We start from the raw sequence: 27,068 nt of genomic DNA, 5'->3' as shown, positions 1-27,068 counted from the left end.
AAAGCCTGCTTAAATAGTGTGGATCTATTTCTTCATATCTGTATTACCAAAATGTTCATTAAAAAATAGCTTTAAAAAGAAAAATATCCAGGCAAAAAATTTACATCAGCCCATACACTAAATCCAAATACACCATCATTCTGTGAACTACCTCCTAAAGTAGATCTTACAGTTGCAAAATTGCCTAATAAATCAGCTTTTCAGCAGAGGACTCTACTCTCCTAAGAGAAATTATGGGGAGTGCCCCACACTGTGCACCTAAACATACCACAGTAATTAACAGTATAAAATCACCTAGATAACTGTGCTCCTAAATAATTTAGAGTCCTGACAACTCAAACAGCAAACATACTAGGTATGTAGTATAAGCAGTATATACAGGCAGGGCCCTCCATAGGTAGTATATACAGGTAGCATACCCCCATAGGTATTATGTACAGGCATGACATGCCTTAGATAGTATAGAGAGGGCACCCCATAGTATAAAGAGGGCACCCCATAGACAACATATATTCTTACCTGGAGGTGGTTGGCAGTGGATGGGACTCTTATATTAGTCTGTATAGGTAAGCTGAAAGTGAAAGTGAGTGAGCGGGGTGAATGGATAGACAGATGAGAGATCAGACAGATGAGTGGGTAGGCGGATTAGCAGGTTGGTGGATAACCTGGTGGGCAAGTGGGTGAGTGGGCAGATGAGCGGATGAATGAGAAAGTGGATGAGCTGGCTGGAAGTCACTGAGAATGTGCTTCCTTCCGCAGCCGTGAATGCTGTGGAAGTGTGGATGAGCTGTGAATGTTTATAACATTGTGTAAACACTGTGTAAATTCAATGTTAACTGAATATTCATAGAATGCAAAAGCAATGTTTGAACACAGCAGTTGGATGAGCATAGAGAGATCATAACTCAAAGATCAGAAATACTCCACAGTAGCTTATTGGACATTGTCTGCCACTTATTAGCCAGTATGAGAGAAGATTAGCCTACCACGCTATAGTCTTTCACCTAATTAAAGATAATAAAAATACATAACATATCCTTTCAGTTCTCTATTCTTAGTACTTAGATAACCATAAGTAAAATTTGCACAGTTTGAATGTTAGAAGGCTTATTCTCTCTTGTTTTGAGAGAGCCAATCTTTATTTCTGCACTGTTAAACTACATTAGGTAGATGAATCCATAACATCCCTTCCAACTGACAACATCTAGTGGGCCCTAAATTCCTAGCATTAAGCATTGTCTTGACATCAATGCTTCAATGGGAGGAAGTGTACTAATAGCTGCCAATTCACTGTCCCACCCCAATATTGCTTTTCAATGTTATTGTGTGCTTCCTGAAGTTGACCAGGAAAATAGTTTCTGTAGTAAAAGGTAGCACATAGATTATTTTTGCATTTGACAATTATTTCATACAGAAAAAAAAATGGGAACATGAATGCATACAAATTTGTTTGGATTGGCGCAATAAGGTGAACAACCTTTAACGAGTGTCGCTGGTATCTATAGAGAGGTGACCTGCACCCAAATCTACCACGTGGTTACCACAGGTTGGAAGCCACAAAATACATAAAACATATAATATCGATACCTGCGCCAAATTAAAAGAGCAAATCTACAAACATATACAGAGCATTAGTAGGAGCCAGAGGTAGACACATCCAATCCACCACAGTATTCCAACCCGAGGAAAACAAATTAACATGAACTACAATCGTTGTCAAAATATGTTAAGGTAGTAGTGTGTTTGTGTTATTTACCTGGTTCCTATTGCACCGGTTCTTTATCAGTTTTCCGGGATGCTGTGATCCTCTTCAATCAAATAGCAATTTGATACTCTAAGTGGATATTGCTGTACTGCTGGGTTTTTTTGAAAAATCCAATACACTGTTGTCCACGTAGATGGAAACCCGTGGAGGAAAGCCCCGGCCGGTGGCTCTACCTCTACACTTGGTTCCGGCAGGTCTTCGTATGGTGACGTCACCAGTGAACTACGGTAAGTCGAGATGGACACAGTTCCTACGCGTTTCGGAGGATACTTCCTCCTTCGTCAGGGAATTTCGTATCCTCCGAAACGCGTAGGAACTGTGTCCATCTCGACTTACCGTAGTTCACTGGTGACGTCACCATACGAAGACCTGCCGGAACCAAGTGTAGAGGTAGAGCCACCGGCCGGGGCTTTCCTCCACGGGTTTCCATCTACGTGGACAACAGTGTATTGGATTTTTCAAAAAAACCCAGCAGTACAGCAATATCCACTTAGAGTATCAAATTGCTATTTGATTGAAGAGGATCACAGCATCCCGGAAAACTGATAAAGAACCGGTGCAATAGGAACCAGGTAAATAACACAAACACACTACTACCTTAACATATTTTGACAACGATTGTAGTTCATGTTAATTTGTTTTCCTCGGGTTGGAATACTGTGGTGGATTGGATGTGTCTACCTCTGGCTCCTACTAATGCTCTGTATATGTTTGTAGATTTGCTCTTTTAATTTGGCGCAGGTATCGATATTATATGTTTTAAGGAACATGAATGCAGTTTGCCCCTTTTGTATATAAGCTAGATTGTGAGCATGCACAGTCAGTACATGCCGGTTCCCCAGTGGCTAGCCCACAGTGTCTTTCCCTTTAATCCAAGATTTGGTTTACACTACATACAGAGAATTTTACAAATATGTTTCACCTATTTTCCTTTTGTAATTCCATTTTTATATTACACTTTAAAAATACTGTACAACACAATGGGGATCATTTACTAAGGGCCCGATTAGCGTTTTCCTGATGTGTTACCCGAATATTTCTGATTTGCGCCGATTTTCCCTGAATTGCCCCAGGATTTTGGCGCATGCGACCCCTGAGGAAGCTACCACGAGGTAGCGATACGCGTGGGGCATCTATCGCCAGCACCCTGCTCTCATGGCCTGAGCATTTAGGTATACAACTTTCCTATTTGTACATGGTTCTGTGCTGATCCTTGAATTGTGTGTCCATCCATTTTTGTGTTTCACCCCTCTTTTTGTTGCTATCCTGCATTTGTATGGACTTGTCTAAAGATTTGATTAGCTCACCATTGATAATATTTATTTCTGTACATTGTTGTATACTATATTGTGGCCAGTAGGGGGAGCTGGAGTTCCAGGAACATTATCATGTGTTGAGCACTTTCCCGAGGATGTCATTCATTTGTGACTTCGTTCAAAATTTTTAAATGTTTTTAAGCATGTTTTGTGGTATATTTTTCTATTAATAAAGATATTATTTGTTTGATCTATTTTTCGTGCCTCTGTTCTTTTTGTGGCTTTTGATTATATATTTTGGCATGTTTTGATCAGTGGTTACTGTTGGGCAGTGCTGCTCCACCTCTTGTGTATGCAATCGGATTGTGGCGCATCGGCACCGGCATGCACGTGACGGAAATCGGGGGGCGTGGGCGAACGAAAACCCGACAGATTCGGAAAAACCGTTGCATTTAAAAAAAAATGTGTCGCGAAAATTGCACTTACCTTCACTCAGCCCGGCTTGGTGTATTCCAGTGCGTTCCGATGATCTTCAGCGCAGCAGCAGCACCTGGTGGACGTTGGAGGAACTACCTTAATAAATCTCGGCCGGACCCGAATCCACCGCAGAGAACGCGCTGCTGCATCGCGAATGGGCCGGGAAAGTAAATCTACCACAATCAGTCATCATTCAATGTAATGTCTCCCATTTTCTATGTGGCATTTAGACTTATAGAATGGAATAAACTTTATAATTTTTGTCACCATTCTATGAAAGCTAGAAGGAATGACTCAGCAACATCTATTAGTATAATACATTTTTATATTGCAGTGAGGTCAGTTTATTGTAGCAGCAGAATCAAGAACAGAAATTATTAAAGCCTATGTAAGGGAGAACACCAACTATATTAACAAGGAAAAATTGTGTATAAGTATAATGGAGATTCAACTTTATGTTGTAATGGGGAGGACAAAATATAATAGCAAAGGTTATTGTGCATCAAAATAATAACACCCTATAAAATGATAAGGGATTGTATTGGCAATACTTACCCAGGAGGGATTACCAATCTGGGAAGTGATAATGTGTGGCTGCTGTCTGCTCCAGGAGTCCTAGGCAGTTTACTTGCTGCTCACTGCTCAGGTAAAGGGGTTTTCCCACAAAGGAAAGTAAGGCCCTATCCATGGAACTTGCTGATCAATGGGGGTTTCAGTGCTGAGACCGCCGCAGATCACGAATACGAGGGGTCCATCAGTCATCGCTCCTTAGACTAATGAAGCAGACAGCCGCACATGACAATTCTGCTCCATTAAAATCTATGGAGCTGGCGGAGATTGACGAGCACCTACGAATTAAAGGAGATTGCCCTTAAAAGAAAGTTCACAAATTTTAATCCCCTAGTGATGATAACAAGACAAATATCATTTTTAACCCCTTACTTTACAATTTTAGTCAGATTTATTGCTATTTTTGGTCTTATCACTCCGTGATGAGCAGAGCACACACTTCCTCTGTGCTTTGAGATGCTGTGTGACAAACATTTACTAAGGGCCCAAATTGCGTTTTTATGGCAGGTTACCCGAATTTTTCCGTTTTGCGCCGATTTTCCCTGAATTGCCCCGGGTTTTTGGCGCACGCGACAGGATTGTGGCGCATTTGCGCCGGTGTGCCCATGAAGGAAATCGGGGGGCATGGCCGAACGAAAACCCGACTGATTCGGAGAAAACGCGCATTTTGTTTAAAAAAAAAGTGTCGCTGAACACGCGCTTACCTGCACTCGGCCCGGCTTGGTGAAGTTCGGTGCATTCCGATGAACTTCTGCGCAACAGCGACACCTGTCGGACATTGGGCGCACTACCTTAGTGAATCGCCGGAAGACCCGAATCCTCCACACAGAACGCGCCACTGGATCGCGGCAGGACCGGGTAAGTAAATCTGCCCCAAAATGTTTAGATTATTATGGTACAGGATTTATCTATACTTTCAGCTTCTGAACATACTACTAATATCACATAGAAAGAGAGAAATGAGACAGATCAAAGTCATTATATGGATATAAGACACAATGACACACCCAGCTCTGCTATCTTGCCTATAAAACAGTCAGCTCTTCTATGCTTCCCTTATCTTGACTGTAGTTTGTAGAGCAGGTTTCTGCATGCTGCTTGCCCACAAGAAGTGTCTCTGTCTGTAGTTTGTAATCCCAGTCTCCTCTACATGCTGAAGTGCTCTTTATCTCCTGCCCATCCCCCTGTGTTATAAGATAAGCTATTTCTGAGAGAGGAATCTGCCCGACCATAGTAAGAGTTTATTGTCGGATCCAGGAAAAACCAAAATGTAAACACCAGAACTGATAGAGACAGGTTGGAATTATATCTGTAAAATGCAGTTTTTTATAAATAACATTGAATATGAGAATCGGTTATTTTGTTATCCTGAGTATATTTAAGAATTTTGTCTTCATAGGAATATCCCTTTAAGGTTCAATTACCGCTGTGGCATTTTGCAATAAATGAGAGGGTTTTTTGGTTAAAGTGTGGAAATTCATGATAAACATAATAATAAAATACATTTAAAACGTACCTTTCCAACATACTGGGTGTCTGAACCTGTATATTCTTCAAGCAAAAAAAACTGGTTCCACGTCCATCCTCGCTTTCTACGTTGTAAGACTTTTAACCCATCTTGATTTAAATCACGTTTCTTGCGATGAGAATATTCCATAGTTGTTTTTTCCAGAGGGGTTGTATGTGCCATAAATATCAAATTTGTACACACGATCAAAGTCAAACTGTAACATGCCTTCATGATTTGCAGGTCCACACTTTCAAATCCTTAAATTCTTAAAATATTTTATTTCCAAATTGGCTTCTGCAAAAAACAAAATATGGTTAAATTCTTTTAAATAAATTACAACAAACATTTTAAGCATAGTTGCAGGTCCAGATAATTTTCCAAAACAACCTGTGAATCAAAATCATCTTTAGAGAATCATCACATCATCACAAAAATCATCACAATTTTGATTAGTAGACACTTTCCTAAAGGTTTAGTTTGGGTCCAACTACCGGTATATTGAATGTTCCTTCAATTGTTCTTGAAATATTTTCATGAAAATATTATTTCATTGAATTTTTCATTTTCGCTCTCCCATCTCCCCTCCCAAGGTTCTGGAATAATTGACAGCAGTGGTTAGCGGCCATTTTAAAGAATTCTTCCAAGGTGAATCTGAAAGGGTGGGATTCAATTCAGTGGCTGAAAAATGGCAGATATGAACCACCAAATAGACTTGCTTTTTTTCTATTCATCATAATGCTGTACTTTTTAAATTTAAACCTCATCCTTTCGCCCCCTGTCTTTAGCTCATAAAACTGCCAAATAAATTATGTTTAATACCATCTTCATGCCTATTTTTAAGAATATTGGTAAAAATCTGTAAAGATGGATTTACTCAAAAATAATTAATTTGTCAAATTCAAGACTGTATCATTTTTGATTAATGGATGTATATATCCAAAACCCCACCATAAAAAAACCAAGGTTGGGGCCACACAGTGTTAGATACTGCAGCAATTTTATGTAGGAATGCCTGCAGTGTTTTCTTTTTAAAGCCACCACAGGTTTTAGGTTAAATTTTTTTTTCTCCATTTTACATGCCTGATTTTCATTCTTGACATTTGTTTTTCATGGATCTTCATAAACCTAAGCCTGTGAATGATCCATGAAAAATTATCTATAAATAATTTCAGTAAATCCTTGAAAGAAGCATTAAAGGACAGAGTATAGTGTTTCCCTACAAAGTCCCTGTCAGAAAAAAATATCCATAACCTCACTTAACCATTGTTGAGTGTTTATCCCAGTAATGAGGAATCCTACCATGCCCAGGAAAGGATTGAAGACTAAAGTCAAATTGGGGACTGGTAAATGCCCTGTCAAACTGTTAATAAAAATCAAGTGAAGACTTAGGTGTTGGTTGTCTTTGCCTGGTTGTTATTTACAGGCTGACAGGGCTTGGCTTTTTGACCGGTTCCCATTTTGGCTTACGGTAAGTATCCATGAAAAACAGTTCAGACTTGCACATGCTCTAATTTGTATTGGATTAAAAAAAAATCGAATCCATATAACTTCTACTGAAGATCACAGCAAATGCATTGTAAGAATGCTTGACATAAGTGGATCCAGTAGGAATTAATACTGTTTATGTCCTGGTTTTATACTTCCCATTCTTTTTCCAGTCAAGGCTTCAAGAAGAACTTCAAGAACAAAATACAGTATTGTAATTCAGATTTGTAAGACCAGAAGTTTTCTAATTTAAGGTAATCAAGTGGTTGCAAGGAAAGCATTCATTGCTTATGCACATTGAAGTCCAAGTGTGCTGCACCTGCTACACGGAATGAATGCACAAGGGATGAGTGCTATGGACCAGGGTATAAGAATTTAAGGATATGGGAATAAAGTTCCCTCCCTGACGTATTCAAATGTATATTCACATTTATAATAAATTCAGCTCCCGCATCATATAATTGTAACCTTACTGACCCTATTAAACAATATCAACAGGTGTTTCTGTAGGTCACTTCATAGGGACTTCTCATTAGGTAATGGCCCACATATATCAAAACTAGTGCAAACACTATGTACAGATGCCTGTGGAGTGTGCAGAGTGTGCCAGATTAACCAAACTGGTTGCATGGTCTTCATTAATCTGGTGCCCACTACACTGCTCAGATAGTGGGCAATAAAAACCCCCTTAAATCCTCAGATATACTGCATAGAATCTTAGAGGAAGTGCAGGTCCCTAGTAATTGTAATTGTTTTGAACCATGACACTAGATAAGTAACTGGTATAGATTAGTCAGCTCCCATATTAGACTAGTAAACACAAGCATACTAGAAAGCTTGGCAGAGATGAACAGTGCCACGGGTGGTCAGGAGCTCCGCATAAGGTAAGTTTAGGATGATTTTTGTATTATAAGCCCCCAAGCCATATATAGTATAAATCCTGTACAACCCCTTTCACCTAAGCACATTGGTGTGTGTCCACAAACATATAGTAGCTTCTCTACACCTACACCTTGACATGTCAACCAACCAGTGGGGACACAACATCAATCCAAACTCCTCCTCAGACCCTTCCTGCTCACCCCTATCGGCTTCAACCAACAAGCCCTGCCTTCATGTGTGACAACATAACCCATACAAACCAAGGCGTAGATATATAAATCATAAATGCCACCTGACTGGTCAAGATTTCCTCCATTTTAGAATATCCTTTAATGGAGGAGGCCAAATGAGACAGATAAACACTGAACCCGTACTGATCAAGGCATGAATGCTTAACATATGCTTCACATCCGGGGATAGGGGAAAGGTGGGACCTCCACAACAGATCGTGTACACTTATCTGCAGTACAAAGGAGGGGTAGCAATTGTATGAACTGTGGGAATGTCTGGCACACCACAGCATCATAGCCAAGTTACAGATAAATAAAAATTATCATCAGCATGTCCACCTGGAGCAGTAAATATGAGAAAACATACTGTAGGCATGAGTATATAAAGCAAAGAATGACATTAAATAAGCTCAAGAATTATATACCCAATGCCCCCCCTAAAATAAAGCAAGCATAACCAACAACTACATTTAGACCCAGTTGTGTGCAGTCAGTTTTGTATATCCATTGGTCTTCCTTCCTAAGGATACAATTATCTTAATTGCCACCTCTTCTGGTAGATGTACATGTTCTATGGTATGGAACTACAAGTGCATGATGACATTGCAATAGGGTTATCCCTTTGGTACTGTATATTAAAAATATGGTCCCATATGTGCTGGTGTTAGGCCACTGGCTTTTTATTGAAATGGAATCTTATTACCCTGCACTTGCTTTGTTTTATTCTTTCTGCAGAAGTATTTTACCAGCAAAAACTTCAAGAAAATTCTGTTTTGCTCACTGCTTCAGTTTTTCATGTCAATTATGCAACAGAGTTCTGCAATAGAGTGTATTTTACTAACATAAAAAACAAAAGAAATAATGAATGTGATCTATGTTTTCCTAGACAGTTTTAAATCAGGGGATGGGGTGGCAGTGTGAACCACATCTCATACCTGGAAATACTGTACACAGTACTAACAGTTAAAATGCAACTCCAATATTTTATTATTTCACCAATCAATATCTTTGCTGATTGATAACATATTGCATCTCATTCACAAGCTATGATAAAAAATGTATTGCACATCCCTACTGCAGTAAAATCATGACTTGAAACATTCTGCATCCATTCCGGCCTTACACATTTAATTCTATCGTTGAATAAAACACAAAAGGTATGTTGCAGACCAGGTATGATTTGTCTTATAAGGGCAATATATCATAAACTTTAAAGTGATAATCTAAATTTATAAGAATTTATTTTGCCTTGAATTTTACGTGGGCTCAGTAGACTCATTTATAATGATTTCTTTGTAGTATCATTGTATTTTCTCTATATGTGAAAGAAGGTTTTTTTTTCAAATCTGCCCTGTGTGACTATAAGTGGTTATTAGAGATGAGCGAGTATACTCGTCCGAGCTTGATGCTCGTTCGAGTATTAAGGTACTCGAAACGGCTCGTTGCTCGGACTAGTATTTCCCCTGCTCGAGATCGAGCATTTAATTAAAAAAACACAGTGAAGAACAATGAAGAATAGAATAAAAACAGTGAACACAGTGAACACAGGATCATTTAAGTGAAAAAAACAGTGAAAAACACAGTAAAGAATAGATTACAGATGTTCGGCACATCTGCTTACTTGTCGGAAGATACGCGCGGAACGGTGCGAACAAAATATTATGTGAAGAACACATTGAAGAACATGGTGAGCAGGACAGAGACACCGGGGAGCAGCACAGAGACACCGGGGAGCAGCACAGAGACACCGGGGAGCAGCACGGAGACATGGGGCAGCGGCAGCACGGAGACATGGGGCAGTGGCAGCACGGAGACATCGGGCAGCGGCAGCACGGAGACATGGCGCAGCGGCAGCATGGAGACATCGGGCAGCGGCACGGAGACATCGGGGAGCGGCACGGAGACATCGGGGCACGGAGACATCGGGGAGCGGCACGGAGACATCGGGGCACTGAGACATCGGGGAGCGGCACAGAGACATCGGGGAGTGGCACGGAGACATCGGGGAGCGGCACGGAGACATCGGGCAGCGACACGGAGACATCGGGCAGCGGCACGGAGCGGCACGGAGACATCGGGGAGCGGCACGGAGACATCGGGGCACGGAGACATCGGGGAGCGGCACGGAGACATCGGGGCACGGAGACATCGGGGAGCGGCACGGAGACATCGGGGAGCGACACGGAGACATCGGGGAGACTTCAGTGGAAGAAGAGCAGCGGATCCCGGGAAAGCGTATCTCCCGACAAGTAAGCAGATGTGCCGAACATCTGCAATCTACTCTTCACTGTGTTTTTCACTTAAATGATCCTGTGTTCACTGTTTTTATTCTATTCTTCACTGTTCTTCACATCTGCTAACTTGTCGGGAGATAATATACGCGCGGAACAGTGAAGAATAGATTGCAGATGTTTGCATACATCTGCTAACTTATCAGAAGACATTCTTTTTCAATTAATTAACACATTTTATTCCCGAACCATGGTCCCTTTGAAAAATGCTCGAGTCTCCCATTGACTTCAATGGGGCTCGTTATTCGAGACGAGCACTCGAGCATATGGAAAAGTTCGTCTCGAATAACGAGCACTCGAGCATTTTAGTGCTCGCTCATCTCTAGTGGTTATAGCTTTGAAACATTTTAACAGATCCAGAGGATTTTAAGACTGTTTTCTCGGGACACATTGTACTTCAAATAAATTCAAAAGAGAAATTTGGCAAACATTTCAAAAGATCCTCCATTTTCAAAGTTCTAAATTCTCTACTTTGGGGGGAGATATTCAAAGCACTCATATTAATTTATCTTACATTTCCCAAATGTCCACTTTATGTTGGCATGTTATTTTTAACAATCCATGTATTATACTAGAATGTTATAAGGTTTAGAAGTTGGGTACCATATTTAAATTTTTTTGGGAAAATCGTTAAAACCTGTATTTAGAAGGATCTGCTCAAATTTCAATTGACTGTGTGAAGCCTAAATAGTAGATTACCCCATTATGGAAACTACACCCCTCATTGTATTAACCCCTTAATGCCGAAGCCACTTTTCACCTTCCTGACACAGTCAATTTTTTCAAATCTGCCCTGTGTCACTGTAAGTGGTTATAACTTTGGAACGTTTCAACATATCCAAGTGATTTTGGAACTGTTTTCTTGTGACACATTGTACTTCATGTTAGTTAAAAAATTTTGGTGGTATGTTTTGCATTTGTTTATGAGAAAATCAGATATTTGGTGAAAATTTGAAAAAATTCTTAATTTTCGCAATTCAAAATGTTCTACTTTTTCCACACATAGTCATAACGGCAAAAAACATACATACTAACTAACATTCACTGTATGTCTACTTTATGCCTGCGTGGTTTTTTATACATACTCTTATTTTTGTAAGATGGTATGGGGTTTTGAACGTCAGGTGCAATTTTTCACATTTTCATAAAAAATGCAAAATATTGCTATTGAGAAACCTGCTCAAGTTTCAAGTCACAATGAGAGGCCAAAATAAAAGTAAAATCCCATAAATTACCCCATTTATAGAAACTACTCCCCTGAACGTACGTAAAACAACTTTTATGAAATTTGTTAACCATTTAATTGTTTGACAGGGGTTAAAACAAAATCAGATGCAGTTTCAAAATGAAATTTTTTTTGGCTAAATGAATGTGTTTTTCATAAAATGTACAAATTCTCAGTGGATAAAATACCAAAACGCTCCTCAAAGTTTGAAACCCAATCCCTCCCGCGTATAACAATACCCAACATATGGTGGTAACCTGCTGTATGGGCACACCCCAGGGCATCGAAGGGAAGCTGCGCCATTCAGAGCAGATTATGCATTGTCACTTTTTATTGCCTATACAATCTTAATTTTTTTGGCAATTTGGACATATAATGGCTTATTTTTTGCGACATGAGATGCAATTAACAAATACTTCATTTTAGTGGGTCTGTAGCTTTTTGATGCGATTTTATTAACTCTTTAATGTATGGAGGACAAGAAGATGGTCAATTTTTTTGTATCTTTTTGGGGTTGTACACCGTACACTAAAAATACTATAATACTATATATATAATATATAACTTTATTCTATATATCACTACAATTACGGTGATACCTCATTTAAATAGTTTTTAATATATTTTTACAATTTTACTGGAAAAAAAACTAATATAAAGAAAATCTCATTTGTTTTTGCATGTTTTTGGAGATAACTTTAATACTTTTTGGTTGACAGAGCTGGTTTAGGGCTTGTTTTTTACGTGTTGAGTTGTCCTTTTCAGTAATACCATTTTGGTGCACATAACTTTTTTGATCACTTTTGGCAACATTTTTGTGAAGGGATTTTATGAAAAATGTATTACACTGGGAGTCCGATTCCATTTAAATGGACCTGACACTCCACAGTCAGAGCGACCGCGTCGTGTAAGGGGTTAACACCTGCGATTGGAGAAATCTCTGATCGCGGGTGTTAGAGGAGGGTGTCGGCTATCATATACTGCCGACACCCACAGCTTCTGGCGCCGGCTCCGTTAAGGAGCCAGTGCCAGAAACATGACGTACTATTACTGCATATTGCGGGAACGCACATCCCGCCATGCGGTAATAGTAGGTCAAATGTCGGGAAGGGGTTAAAGTACTTTTAAGAAGTCTGTTACCCTTTAAGTGTTTTATAAAGATTAAAACAAAATGGATATGCGGTCTACAAATTGTAGTATTTTTGAACAATGCATCCATTTTGGGTGGAAAATGAAACATTCACAATGGATTAAATGACAAAAGACTCCACAAAGATTGATAACTAATTTCTCCCCAGTTTGCCGATTTGTGGTGGTAAACTGCTATGTGGGCACAGGGCCGGGCAAAAATGGAAATGATGTATAGGGGTAATTTTTTACCACATGAGATGCATTTTTCTGGTACATCATTTTGGGGCAACTATAGATAATGGATGATTTTTTTTTTTTGATCAACTCTTTATTTATTTTCATTTTTTCCTATACAAGTTAATTTTCACAAATAAGGTAGCCATAAGTAGGGCACACAGATGAGTCTTCACTCCTGTCGCAGCAGGAGGACTGCCAGTTTATACTGAATATAAAATTGCGTATTACCAACCAAAGTTATATAAAATTCAAAACATCAATAAACCAGAATTGTAAACCAAAACTAGTATTCCCGTTTCACTTAGAGCATTACAAAAGAAAGGCAAGTAGAGCAGCTGACAATATTATCTGGGCGTATAGGTTATACAAAAATTTTCCCAGGTGGACCAAACCACATCAAACTTATCCATCTGGTTGTTAATTTGCGCTGTCAAATGCTCCATCAATCGTATATCCTTAATTCAATTGTATAGGTATAGAGCAGAAGGTGGAGCAGGCTTTTTCCAGAACAGGGATATTAGGCACTTGGCAGCAGTGAGTATATGAAGGAGCAGTCTGGCGCTTGGACCCCTAACGGTGGCAGGTATCAGATTGAGTAGATGTACTGCAGGGTCCAAAGGGATATCTATTCCTAGTAAATCAATAACTAGTTGCCTAACTGAGTTCCAATGGGATCGGATGACAGGACAACTCCAAAAAATGTGCATCAGAGAACCCTCAGCCGCGCCACACCTCCAACACACATTCGGGATATCAGTGTTGAATTTGTGGAGCAACTCTGGTGTGTGATACCAATTCATCAGGATTTTGATTTGGTTTTCCTTGTAGAGAGTGTTAACAGAAGCTTTCCTTGCTCTGGGCCAAATAATTTCCCATTGTGCCCTGGAGAATTTGGTACCCACCCATGATTCCCACTTATCCATGTATTTGTGTGACACTTGGTCCAGAGTCCCTGATATTAGAGATTAGGCCTTTACTAGATAAGCCACTACCACAAATCAGCTCAAAAGGGGTAGGCCGTGGTGCTAGTTCCGACCCTAAGGTAGCTGTAATGTAGCGTCTAATTTGCTCCAGTCCTTAATTTGGAATTTCCAAGTCTTAAACCAGGGTTTAAACCCTGCTGAGGATATACTATCCGGTAGATGTGGGGTGAAGAGGACAGGGGTTAGTGGGGAGCGTAGAGTGGATAATTGAAATTGTACCCTACATTTTAGCCAGATTTCTCTTGTAAACTGGATGGGGCCTAAAAGAGTAGAGGGAGCCACGTCATGAACAGGGCCCCAAATTAATGTGGCCGGGTGGAATGGGGCTAACCACAAATTTCAGTCCATTTGTTATATGCAGGGAGCGTGGTCCAGGAAGCTATATGTCTGAGATGGGTTGCAAAGTACTACAGTTTCAGATCTGGAAAAGCAAGTCCCCATTGGAGGTGCCTGCAGTCATGACTGACTTTGGGATGCGATGCCTGCGCCCATTCCAGACATAATCCAGGCACCTTGACTGTAGTTTAGTTAACCAGGACAAAGATATCTTAACTGGTAGAGTTTCGAACAAATACAGTAGCTTAGGCAAGACCGTCATTTGTATTGCTGCAATACGAACTAGTAGTGATATATGTAAGGGTTTCCATTTGCTCAGGAGGTGGTGAATCTCCTGAAGCAGGGGTGTAAAATTAGCCCCAAAAAGTGCAGTATAGGAAGGGGTTAAGTTAATGCAGAGATATTTTAAAGAGGAGCTCTTCCATGTTTAGGGAAAGGCCGATTCTAATGCCTCAAGCTCCCGTAGAGGTAAGTTAATCGGGAGGGCTTTCGACTTTGATTCGTTAATTTTATACCCTGACATGCGTCTGTACTGCCGTAAGGTCTCGTGCAAGTTCGGGAGACTCACCACCGGGTTGGACAGGGTAAGCAGGACATCGTCCGCAAATAGAGACATTTTAAATTGCGTATTACGCACCATTATCCCAGGTATGTCCGGGTTAGCCCTTATATATGCTGCTAACGGTTCAATGCTCAAAATATACAGCAATGGGGAGAGTGGACAACCCTGGCGTGTGCCATTCCGTATTGGGAAGGGAGAGGAGTGGGCATGGGGCAGACGCACTATTGGATGTGGTGTGGAGTACAGCAAACGAAAGGCCTGTAAGAAAGGGCCCCTTAGTCCGAAAAGTTGGAGAGTGGCAAACATGAAAGTCCAGTCCAGCCAATCAAATGCCTTTTCGGCATCAAGGCTAAGAAATAGTGCCCGTTTCCCTTGGTGTCTAATGACTTCCAAGAGGTCAGCCACTCTTCTCGTATTGTCTCAAGCCTGTCGAAACCTGACAAAGCCCACTTGATCCTTATGGACTAGCTGGGGGAGCCAGGTATTTAGTCTCTCGCCAGCAACTTAGTAAAAGTTTTCAGGTCTGAATTAAGAAGGGCTATTGGTCTATAACTAGCACAGACCAGTGGGTCCTTACCAGGTTTAGGCAATACTGTAATATATGAATTTAGCATGGTGTCTGGTATGGGTTCTCCCTTGAGGAATGAGTTGTAGAGCTAAACCATATGAGGGAACAATATATCCCCAAAAGTTTTATAGTAAATATAGGTTACCATCAGGCCCAGGTGATTTGCCGTTAGGCAAGGTCTTGACCACCTCTGATAACTCTTCGATAGTTGTGTCTTGGTTTAAGTCATTTAGTGCTTCAGACGGAGGCATAGAGAGATTACAGTCAGAGAGCTATTTATGTAGGTGATCAGTCACTTCTATAGTATGTCTGGGGAATTTAGGGGGAAGCGTGTAGAGATTGCTATAAGTAGTTGAGCTACTTTTGTTGGATTGTATTGAATCTCCCCAGAAGCATCTTTTATTCCATTCGGCTACCTGGGCCCTCAGTTGATTAGCCAACAGGGTGTGGGCTTATTGCCATATTCGTAGAAGCGTCTGTGAGAGTAACGGAGCAGTTTTTCACTATTCATAAGTAAGTGTTCACGTAGCTTGGCCCTGACATCGGCTACCTGTTAGAGCAGTCTAAACGATGGGTTAGTTGTGAGTCTCGACTCTAAGGAACAGAGATCCCTTTCACATTGCGTCCGGACTGCATGAATTAGGCTGCACAAATACAGTCCCCTCTGATAACTGCTTTATGTGCCTCCCATAGTATCGTGTGGGAGGGAGCAGAAGCAGAGTTCTCGGCAAAGTAATATTGCAAGTATTGATGCAGTTCGAACCGCAATGCGATATCAGAGATCAAGATTCAACCTCCAGTGAAGGGGGTGGGTTAAGGAAGAAGAAAGTCAAGGAGTACAGGGGCATGGTCTGACCATGCAATTGGCTCAATGGAGGATGCATTTAAGGATCTAAGGATAGGAATGCCGCCAAAAAAGTAATCAATACGAGTGTATGTATTATGGGGGGGAGAATAGAAGAAATATGTCCTGGCCGTCGGGTTGTCCACTCACCACAGATCGCATAGATCATGCTGGCGAATCAAGCCAGAAGCTAAACGTTGGATTTGTCATGCAGGGGTGTGGCCTGAAATGGAGAGTCTGTCTCTGCATTCCAAAAAGGGGGCATTCAAGTATCCTTCTACCAGAATAGGGGTACCTCTATATTGCGTCAACTGTGTCAGGATATATGATAGGAAAGTGAGTTGTCCCGAATTTGGGGCATAAATGTTGCATAATACTATAGGCTGACGTTCCAGAGAGCCCTGGAGGACAATATATCTGCCGTTCCAGAAACAGAGTTGGAAACCTTAAAAGGGCATGAGCGGGAGACCTGTATTGCGACTCCTGCTTTTTTGGTTTGGGAGAAAGCTAAGAAGGACTGGGGGTATTGCCGTCTTGCGAATCTAGAGGAGCCCGACCCAGAAAAATGAGTCTCCTGGAGAAACGCTATATCTGGGGTGTGTCTTTTCAACTCTTGTAAGATGATAACAGATTATGTTTACTATTGGAATTAAGGCCCTTAACATTTAAAGACATTAATCTCACCATAGTGGGCGTTGTCTGAGTGTGTGCTCATCAGTGTAACGTTGCGTGGGCACAGGGGTCCGTCCCAGTAAAACCCCCGCACTGCCATGCCAGACTGCTACTTCAATGCCAACCAAATGTGCCGCAGTTAAACCGGATCTAAGTTTAGGGAATACCATGAAACAACAGAAAAAACAAAGAAACACATTAAAATAACCATAAACACATAAACTCAAAATTTTGACATAGCATGGACCCCCGGGGGGGGGGGGGGAACTCTCTGAGGGAGTGCCCCCCGGGGGACCAGCAGGCAAGCGCACTTAGATCTCACTAGTGATGCAATGAGGGTACCCCTAAAAAATGGAGTGTCAGCACAGCATCCAGCGCACCCACCAAGGGGCATCATGCAGGATCACAGGGGAGCAAGCTTTTATTCAGCCAGCTCTCCGATGGTCCCTAGATTTGCTAAGTAGTTATGCCTATCAGAGAGAGAAAACAACTCAATTATACTGCAATAAAACAAGAGGAGAGAAAATTGAGCATTAATTCAACAATGAATAGAAGAAAGCAAGGCTCCGTTTCAATCAACGTGGGTCAGGTTGCGCCCAGGGGGAAGGAGAAGAGAAGTTCTCTGAGGTTGGGGTGCGATTTTCCCGACCCCGGGCTGGCACACATTGCCATGTTGGGGTAGAGGAGGGGTTGATGACATTGGGACCGTCGGAGCAATTGTGGGGGTTGGAATGTCTAATGTCTTGCAAAAGTCTTGCAGATCTTTGGGGCCTGGAAGTGTTGCAGTGATCCCATCCTTGCGGGCACTGAGGCTGAAGGGGAAACCCCAATGGTAGGGAATATTGCGTTCTTGTAGGAAAGTAAGCAGCGGGCGTAGGGCCCTACGCCGTTGCAGGGTGACCCAAGAGAGATCCTGGAATAGATGGACTTGCGCCCCCTGGAAATCTATGCTTCACAGACGCCTGGCTATGGTCATGATATCCTCTTTGAGCAGGAAATCCGTAACACAGCAAATAATGTCTCTAGGACGGTTAGATGTAGTTTAGGGGCGCAGAGCCCTATGTGCCCTATCTTATTTTAGAGGGGCATCGAGAGGGTTGCCTAGAATAGAGTTCCTGTAAGATAGCAAACACATTCTCTTGGCACTTAGATTCAGGTATTCCCCTGACACGTATGTTATGCCTCCTACCCCTGTTATCCAGATCTTCTATATGAGACTGCAAGTCCTGGATTGTCTCTGGATGAGTCGTGACTTGGTTATGGAGCACATTAATAGCCTTTCGGGCTGCAGCATGGTTATCCTCTAGCAAATCCACACACTGAGCTACCTGTTGTATATCTTTACGGACTTGGTTTATAGCCGTTTTACATGTCTCCTTGACCTCCAGTATCAGAGCTTGAAAGTCCAACTTAGTGGGTAGCTAGTGCACGTGTCTCCACCAGTCGGCTGGCGGCTGGGAAGGGGGTTCTGTTGCAAATGAAGCTGGGAACCAGCTGCGCTGGGGTGATGATAGTCGCAGAGCTTGAGGGGTAGCTGCATATTCTGCCGCTTCCAGATCAGTGCCTGCAGGAGTGCGCCGCTGGGATGCGGGGTCTCTTTGAGGTAGAGGTAATGGGATCTGTGCATCAGACACAGCCTCTGCTTGCACGGGCGGCAGCAGGCCCAGAGGGCCTAATGGGGGGGCCAAATCTATAAGAAGCGGCTGGTGGGACGCCTGAGATCCTACGACTGGGTCCTGCTGGGACCATACGGCAAGGTGCAGGCCTTGGCTGTCGGGGAATTCCCCCTGTTGGGAGCGTCTCACAGGACAGGTGACGGTGCTGCTGTCGGCCATGTATCTACCTTGTGGCCCTCCACTCCCCCTGTACCTGCATGTCCGGGGCCGATGGTGGCTGGGCTCCCCATGCTGCGGAGCCATCTCCTGATTGCCTCCCGTGGCCATGAGTGGCGGGAAGTCCTCCGTGTGCTGTGCTGCAGCACATGGCGGCGCCATCTTGGCATTGGAGGCCCACGTCTCGCGGGTGAAGAAATCCACCAATGTGGCGGTTTGTGGCACCCCTGAGCAGTCCGGAGAGGTGACAGGCAGTTTGGTCCTTCTATTGTTGCCCGTGGCACGGAGGTAGGCACGCTTTAGGGGCTTTAAGGACCTACGGGAGACTGAGCCGAAGTCTCACACATCCTCTCTCTCCAGCATCCGGACACGCCCCCCATGGATGAAATTTTATTAACTCTTTGTTGATCAAGAATATGAAAATCATCAATTTTAGATAGACATTTTTTTGCTTTTTTTTTGGCCGTTCAACTTACCATAAAATTAATATTATTTTCATTGGATTACGATTACGATTGGATTACGATTACGATTACAAAAATATCTCATTTGTATGGATTTTTTTAAATGGATTTTTTCCCACAATCACTGAATAAAAACAAATTTGGAGAAAATATTGTTAATTTAAGCATCACCATCTTTTAAGAGGAATGATGTAATGGCAGGACACAAAGGAAGAACAGTGAGCCCTGCCACTGAGACCCCAAATCTGTCCCTACCTACTTATTGGGTCCCCCCTAAATGGAGGCCAATAACTGGGCGACGTTCCCTTCCTGGATAAGGTGTGTAACAATACAGACGGACAAAACACAATAAGGCGAGGTATACAATCCGGGTCGGCAACAGAGAAGAATAACAGTAACCAAATCGCAATCCAAATAGAATAGTTAATACACAAGCAAGAAATTAGTAACCAGGAAACATTGCGTGTAGTCCTGCTTTGGTATGTTATCTCTAGTCTCTGATGTGATGTTGTGTTGGTGTCCCTATCGGGTCCCCCCAACTGATTCACTGCTGCTATGCACTAACCTGTCATTCCATAGTGATTTCACTTTCTAACTCGACTGTCCTCCTACCTTTTGCTTACAGGCTGTCATTTTTTACACACACAATTTTTAAGTCCATTGTGGTCCATTTATTGTAGTCTTTTCTTTGTGTTATTATATTTTGTTTCAATAAAGTATTTCATTTTATCATTATGTTTATTCTGCATTTTTCAAGTTTTTGGTGTATTCTTAATGATTGCTGAAGGTTATGTTTGGGCCCTCACCTTGTCAGCAGTATACTTTTTGGTGTTAATGTTGAAATGGGATAGCTTTCCTTGGAAAGGTCACTAACACACTCTGGCAGCGGTGGCTACACATGCGCTTTTTAGACACCCATCACCTGGATTCCTTGTTTTGTGGGACATGCACTAACTCTTTGCTATTTCATTTGCAGAAACAATTAGTTTCTTTATGCAATCACTGGTGGTTGTATCCAAGAACACCTGTCTTTAATTTCTAAGGTACCATAAAAATACATTTATGAGAAATTATCTTCACACCAGTTGAAGAAATGTATGCACATGGCAGATGAAATAAATTACATACGGTTGCCAAGATGGTAATACCCATGCACAATTACCCACAAATATTACTCTTATAGCAAATAGGATTTCAATGAAGAAACATAAGCAAACAGGCATGTTATTTTCCCTTTCCTTGTATTAAGTTTTTAAAATATGGGAGTAGTTGTAATAATACTCACGTTTAATCTAAATAGATATGGAGCCTCACAAGCTTATGCAAACCATTACAGTGTTAGATTAATATATTGGTCCATTAAATCCTATAAAGTAGCATAATTTTGCTGACAAAACTGCATGGCCATTTACTGTGCTTCATAATTCACATTGACTGTTGATTTTGCTTATATGCTATACTAAAATAAGATCATAAATTCACTCAGGAGTTCAGTAAGTTAATGGGAGAAAAGAAAATGCAGTATTGATTATTCTCACAAAAATGTAAAGACTTTATTAAGATGTGTCAGGGTTTTTGATACTTTTGGAAAAAAAATAGTTATGCTTAACTCATAAATTATATCACGGTCCACACAAAAGACTGTACAACAACTGCATTGTTCATGCTAGCCTACACTTACGGACACATAATGCAGGTATCCCATGTTAGACTCACGGCAGAAAACAACACCCAAAATGACTTAGTTTGCATAGAGGCCTTCGCTTTAATTGCCATGCAGTTGACCCGACTTTCAAGCTTTATACTGAAAAACCCCCAGAAATTAGGAGGTCTCTGTTGCAGCAATCAGGAAAACATACTGCAGAATATCTGTAAGTCTGATTTGAGTAACCCAAGCTTAAGTGTAGTTTTACACATGCACAAATCTTTTTTATTTGCTTTCCATTACATTTGCAAACATGGCACTATTATGGACATTCAACTTTTTAGCTCAAAAACATATAAATCAGACCTGTCAGAATTGTGTTAAAACCCCTAATGACTATAGCCAAAGGCACTCAAGAACTTGTTTTTGTATTTTTTTTTTACCTAGTCCTGAATGGATGTGGCATTTCATGTATTATCATGAAAAAATAGATTTTGTGGAAAACTATGTAACGTATGAAAACATTTGACCAAAATGAGTTAACACACCCTTATAATTTTAAGGGTACAAAGTGCTGCCAAAGTGAATTAATCAAAACATGTTGTCATAGCCCACTGATCTTTTCATGATCTGATTTCTTGTTGGCCGTTTGAACAGTGTTCTAACGCTGGACTGCTGAGTGAAACTATCACGCCTGGCTCTCTGCAGTTTTGTTTTAGACCGCTTTAGACCCCCTCCACCTGGAGCAGGGCTCCAGGCTAACAACTGAATATATTCTGTTTGCATTGTCCCCCACTTTACCTGCACTTACTCTGCTTCTGTTCTGTGTGTGATAGTTGGGAGAGCCACTGGTTGAGGTGGACCCTAAAGTAGTCAAGAACAGTTTGGGGGGTTCAGTTTTAGGGCTCACTGTTCCGTCTGTAGTTTCTGAGTCTCGTGTCCCCATTACACATATACTACAAAATAACCACCTTATACTCTAATTCACTCATTTAAAAAAATAAATATATTTTCAGTTCACATCCCCCTGCTTTATATTTGCTGATGAATACTTGATTTAGTTTCCATTACCACTATTTTAGACATATGACATTACATATCCATCTCTGATGGATTTCTTAGCATCTGCAATCTATCGTCCACTAATGTAACAAAATGCAAAGGCAGGGCAGAAAGGCTAGTGCTGCGTTTTACATTAAGGTCATTGGATTTAGGATTGGACAACTGATGAAAAAATAATTATGGATGATAGCATCTGCCTGGATACATCCTCTTAATCAAGGCTGAGATAAAAACAGATGTCTCTAATGTTTTGTACATCCATCATACATGCAAAGCATTTGAATAATTTAGTGAAGTTTGGTTTAACAGCCATCAATGTCAACATGCTGAGACAGTCCTGTGTCTAAAAATATAATATTCACAGATTAGATTCCTTTGATTTCATCATTTGTTTTCAGGAGCTATATACTTTTCCCAGCATATGTTGATTTTTGATTCTTTACATACTTTGAAGTAAGCATTCCATTGAAATGCTTTATCTTTAATGAATGCTGATTATGAGGAATTGTGTATGACATTTAAGAATTATGTACTTGAATAGATGTCTTGTTCTCTAATGAGCAGGGCAAAATGACTGTGAGAGGAATAGCATTTTTTCCTTCAATCTAGAATTGTGCAAATATTAGTGGCTGCACCCTATAGTAATTGCAGTAGTTCTTTATATCACAATATATTGAGCCCCCACCTCTGCCATTTCAATGGTTCATCTATTTGAAAGTCAAACAGAAATTTGTCATTCAGGTTCTGTATATTTATGTTAATATAAAAAATAGTACAGACTTTGGGAGCTCCATACAAGGATTGCACACATTACCCAAATAGTGCCATTCGTTTCTCACATACATAAGTATGCATATCACAATAACATACTTTGTAGTATTTGCAACTTATATCCATATTATTAAAATTTATAAGATCTCATTATGATATGTCAAGAAAGTCATGAAAACTCTTTCCATACAGTATATACATGTTGTGAGCAGTGTACAGTGATGCCATATTACACAGATACAATCTTTACTGCTGAGATACGGTTTTGTTAGCCAAGGGTGGATATAACAGAACTGGCACTGTCATTGCTGATGAATGGTATACTATACTATAGGTTACCCCTTCCTTAGAAGCAATCCTTTAAAATGTCATTTTTAAAAAAGGGGCATCATTGATGTAACTTCCCTTTTTTTTCAAAGAACAATGCTCAAAGAGGTTTCACTACTAGGCTCATTGGTAGGTGACCATTAAAGGTCAGTTCCAGACTATTTATATTGTACTTCTGACTCTGGGGTTCCCTGATGCGTTTGGTTATGACATGGTAACTATGTTAGTTCATTAACTGAAGAAGTTAAAAAAATATGTAAAATCATTTATTTTTTTTATTCCATATATATTATAAAGATATAGCATAAAAGGAGCAGTATCATAAATATAGTCTACAGGGACTAATAAGGATATTGTCAATGTGATATCAGTATTAGCAGGCTAATCATATCTTATACAGATATACATGTATGGCTACAAGTTGAATACACTGTAAAGGAGATTTTCTGGATGATTATCCACAGCTTTAATAGAGATTAAGGTTGGGCTGGGGTAGAGATGAGACCTGAGATCTGTGTATGCCCTAAGTCCTTCTTCTAATGCATCCCCCCCCAACCAATTATCATAAATAGTACACAAGACACGACCCAGGTAAATACATGAGCTTTCTATAGCTATTTAAATGTAACCTTGAGGAGGAACAGGTTTTAAATAATGAGCTATATTTCAGTCAAGAACAGACCTTTATATAATTGTGTTAAATCTCTCACTGCCCTTGATTTAACAATTGTATTCTTCTACTGTGGTTCAGGAATAAAGAGGAGTTATTGATGGAATGATCACTCACATTTATTGCAATTCATTTATAGCCAAAACAGGAAGGTTAGTTCTACCTTGAATTCTATAGCATTTAGTGCATTCTGTCACACTTTTTGCACTTTTCTGTTATGTACATGTATGTTATGCACCAACTTCATCTAACATTAAGCATCCTAAAAGATCTATAATAATGCACGCAAAGATAAAGATAACTCTTTGAAGTACAATTTGCCAAGTATAAGAGTTTAAAAGTTTGCTAGGTTTACCTACAGTCCTATATAAGAATACTTTGTATCCACCCATTAAAATGTAATTTGTATGCCATTGTCTAAGTGAATATAATATTATAGTCTGTATTCATTAAAATTTTACCATGGCTCTATTGACAGGACCCAAATACATAATAATCAGTGTAATCTTTAAAGAATATTCCATACAAATGCAAAAACACAAATACACATTATTTATCAGCAAAATGCTACTTATGACACAACTATATTTGATGAAATGTAGTCTCTCTTGTGTAACTACTAAAAAGTGAGTAGATGAAGCAGTATCAACATTCACCCATGTGTACATGTCTGTTTAAGGTAAAATAAATAAATAAGGTGCAACATTTCCTTCCAATCTCAGTAAATATTGATTTCTTTACAGCTGGAATTCATCATTTCATGTTCAGGACCTTCAAGGTAACAAGAAATATGCAATTACACCAATCCTCTTATATATTGCTGGCAAGACAAAACAATTTATCATGTAATTGCTGAATCATTTCATTTCTTAATGTTAGTTTCACATGTTTTTGCTTTGTGGCAGCATTACTGTTGATTAATATCAAAGAAAAGGTCAAAGCACCATAGTATAACATCTGGTACATGCTTCAAGTTTAATATAGGAGCAGCCCTACTATGCTTCCAGCAGCCCTCAGCTATACACTGTTCAGCACCTTATCATTTTAATCATAGGCAGAATTAAAGGAAAAGTCTTCCTGAAAACTGTATTTGTCATAAAGAATCTTCCAAGCAAGGTTTAAATCACATTATGTAGTTTATTAGAACTCCACACCCTATAACAAGGAACTACTAAAATGAAAAATAATGTTCTTCTTCTTTTAAATGTTAAAGGTTTTTATAGCAAGCAAATAGTAATAACAAAGAGTATAGTCAGATCTATACCCAGGCTGTAGTACAACAAGCACTTACCTTAGTTGAGAGTAAGCATTAAGCACATCAATCTATGTCGGACAGGTCGCTGTCATTACATTCTCCCCTGTGCTGCACCGTAACTTCTCTGCTAAATCTGCTCTTATCTGCGATGCTTCTTCCAGGATTTTTTTCTTAACTCTGACAAGAAAAGGATTGCAGTCCAATAGACTGTCTGATTGGTTTCCCTTCAAAGCTTGTGATTAATAAACAAGGCTGTGATATGAAGAGATTGTGCTGCTGATAGGAAAGCAGGATTCAGCATGGAAGGTAATAGCTGGGGAAGGAGTGAAATCTTGGCTGCACACAGAATGATTTGCAAATGAATAGGGTGGGTTGAAACACAGAGGAGGGGTTTCTTAAAGACTACTTTGTACCAGACTGGATCTTTTTCAGCTTGAATGTCGAAAGCTAAAAACATCTCTAAGTTCTTCATCTCCAGGAAACATTCCAGCGTCATCCTGGAGCTGCATACATTTACATAAGGGGACCTTAGCATGATGCATGTCTTAACAGTTGGGACCAGCTTGATCGGTTTGACATCTTTCAGACCTTAGATGACTGCATTGCCAAAGCTGTTTTTAGATCTGTTGGCAGGGATTAAATATTCCATCTGTTAAAAAAAAGATACAAACGCAGTATTTAATATGCTAATGAACCTGCAATCAGCAAATTATACATTTCAGCAGTAGTTGGTACTTTAAAATACAGTTAACTGCCTCCTCCCCAAAATGGGATGTTATTTCTTGTTTATTTTTTAAATAAATGAGCTCTTCATTTATGTGTAACTATGTAATTCATCACATGTGATGTAAAGGGAACCTGCCATGAGGATTTAGGTCTACAAACTGCCTCCAACCTGTTATCCAGCACAGTGACAGGATTACAATGATGTCCTTTTATATTTTGGGATATTCAACATTATGCAGAAATACATCTTTTAACACTGTATACAAATGACCATCAAGGTGTCAAAATCCTGTAACTTAACTTCATGATAGGTAGGTGGGCCTATATCCTCACAATATCCCCTTAATGTTTGTATTATTAAAAATGAACTTAAAGGGAATGCAGATTTTACTCCATTAAACTACTAACACCCTCTTTTATGTGAAATCCCTCCTATTTATCTTACCTTTGTAGCTCAGTGTTCTTCACACTTCATGTATGCTCGGGCACTTAAACACTTAAATATTTACAAGCAGAAAACATGTACTTGTACTTTGTCAATGGATATTCTGTATCAAATTCATGTTAAAGGAGTTGCCCAGTTTCATCAGTTTTCTGTGTCAGTGATAAAGGGTTTTCTAGATATTTCTTTATCATTATATTTGATCGACACACAAGTGCACTGTACCTTCCAAGGCATAACTCTGATGTCCAGGGCCCTGTGCTTTCTGGCATTTGTTACCAACCTTAGGTCTTCTGCACAAGTCCTGCAGTTTCCATATTATGCCCTCCCTACATTTCAGTACATTTATTATTGCTTGGAAGGTTGAAGCATCTATGATTATGCTGTTATCATGTGATCTACAGGTCCTCAGCCGGTATTCACTGTGCATATTGCTCCTTTTTTGTTTATCTATTGTCTGCTAACTGAGCTGTTTTTACTAATCCCATTACTTATTTATATATTTATTTATTTTAGCGTCACCATCCGGTTTTAGTGTTATATATAGATGTTTATCTAACTTATCTAATGTATTTTATTATCTACTATAAACACACTAAGCTGATTAGAATATACAGCCAAAATTCCATTGTTTTATCGCTTATGCTTCTGTTCAATCTTACTATGTATTTAATAATACTCTACCAACCGCTGAGTAATATATCCACCCAATGGAATATGTTTCTCGCCACCAACACACTGATTGTCAATACCTGATTGGTGGTACCATCCCGTCAGATTCTATTCGTTTTTATCTGTTACTGTTGTTTTTACTTACACTTAGCCTTCTATGTATATCCTGTTTTTAGTC

At 40.1% G+C, this 27,068-nt stretch overlaps 1 protein-coding gene across 4 annotated transcripts in view; it reads right to left on the bottom strand.

Annotated features, from left to right (window-relative positions):
• Positions 1-25,637, bottom strand: part of LOC140133095 (cadherin-9-like) — a 126,772-nt gene extending 101,135 nt beyond the window's left edge. For 2 of the 4 annotated variants that reach the window (XR_011855788.1, XM_072152745.1), the window contains exons 1-2: positions 25,087-25,637; positions 5,585-5,872 (exon numbers count right to left, since the gene is read on the bottom strand). Coding sequence is in view for 2 of the 4 variants with exons in the window: in XM_072152745.1 (XP_072008846.1) it covers positions 5,585-5,809 (225 nt within the window). In the remaining 2 variants the exon portion in view is untranslated. Of the gene's footprint in view, positions 1-5,584; positions 5,873-25,086 lie in introns of those variants that run through there. The other 2 variants (XM_072152743.1, XM_072152744.1) reach the window with 2 other exon arrangements.
• Between the last annotated feature and the right edge of the window lie 1,431 nt (positions 25,638-27,068).

Source organism: Engystomops pustulosus, chromosome 5 (genome assembly GCF_040894005.1).
Source record: "Engystomops pustulosus chromosome 5, aEngPut4.maternal, whole genome shotgun sequence".
Taxonomy (NCBI): domain Eukaryota; kingdom Metazoa; phylum Chordata; class Amphibia; order Anura; family Leptodactylidae; genus Engystomops; species Engystomops pustulosus.
This window is presented reverse-complemented; position numbering and strand designations above follow the sequence as displayed.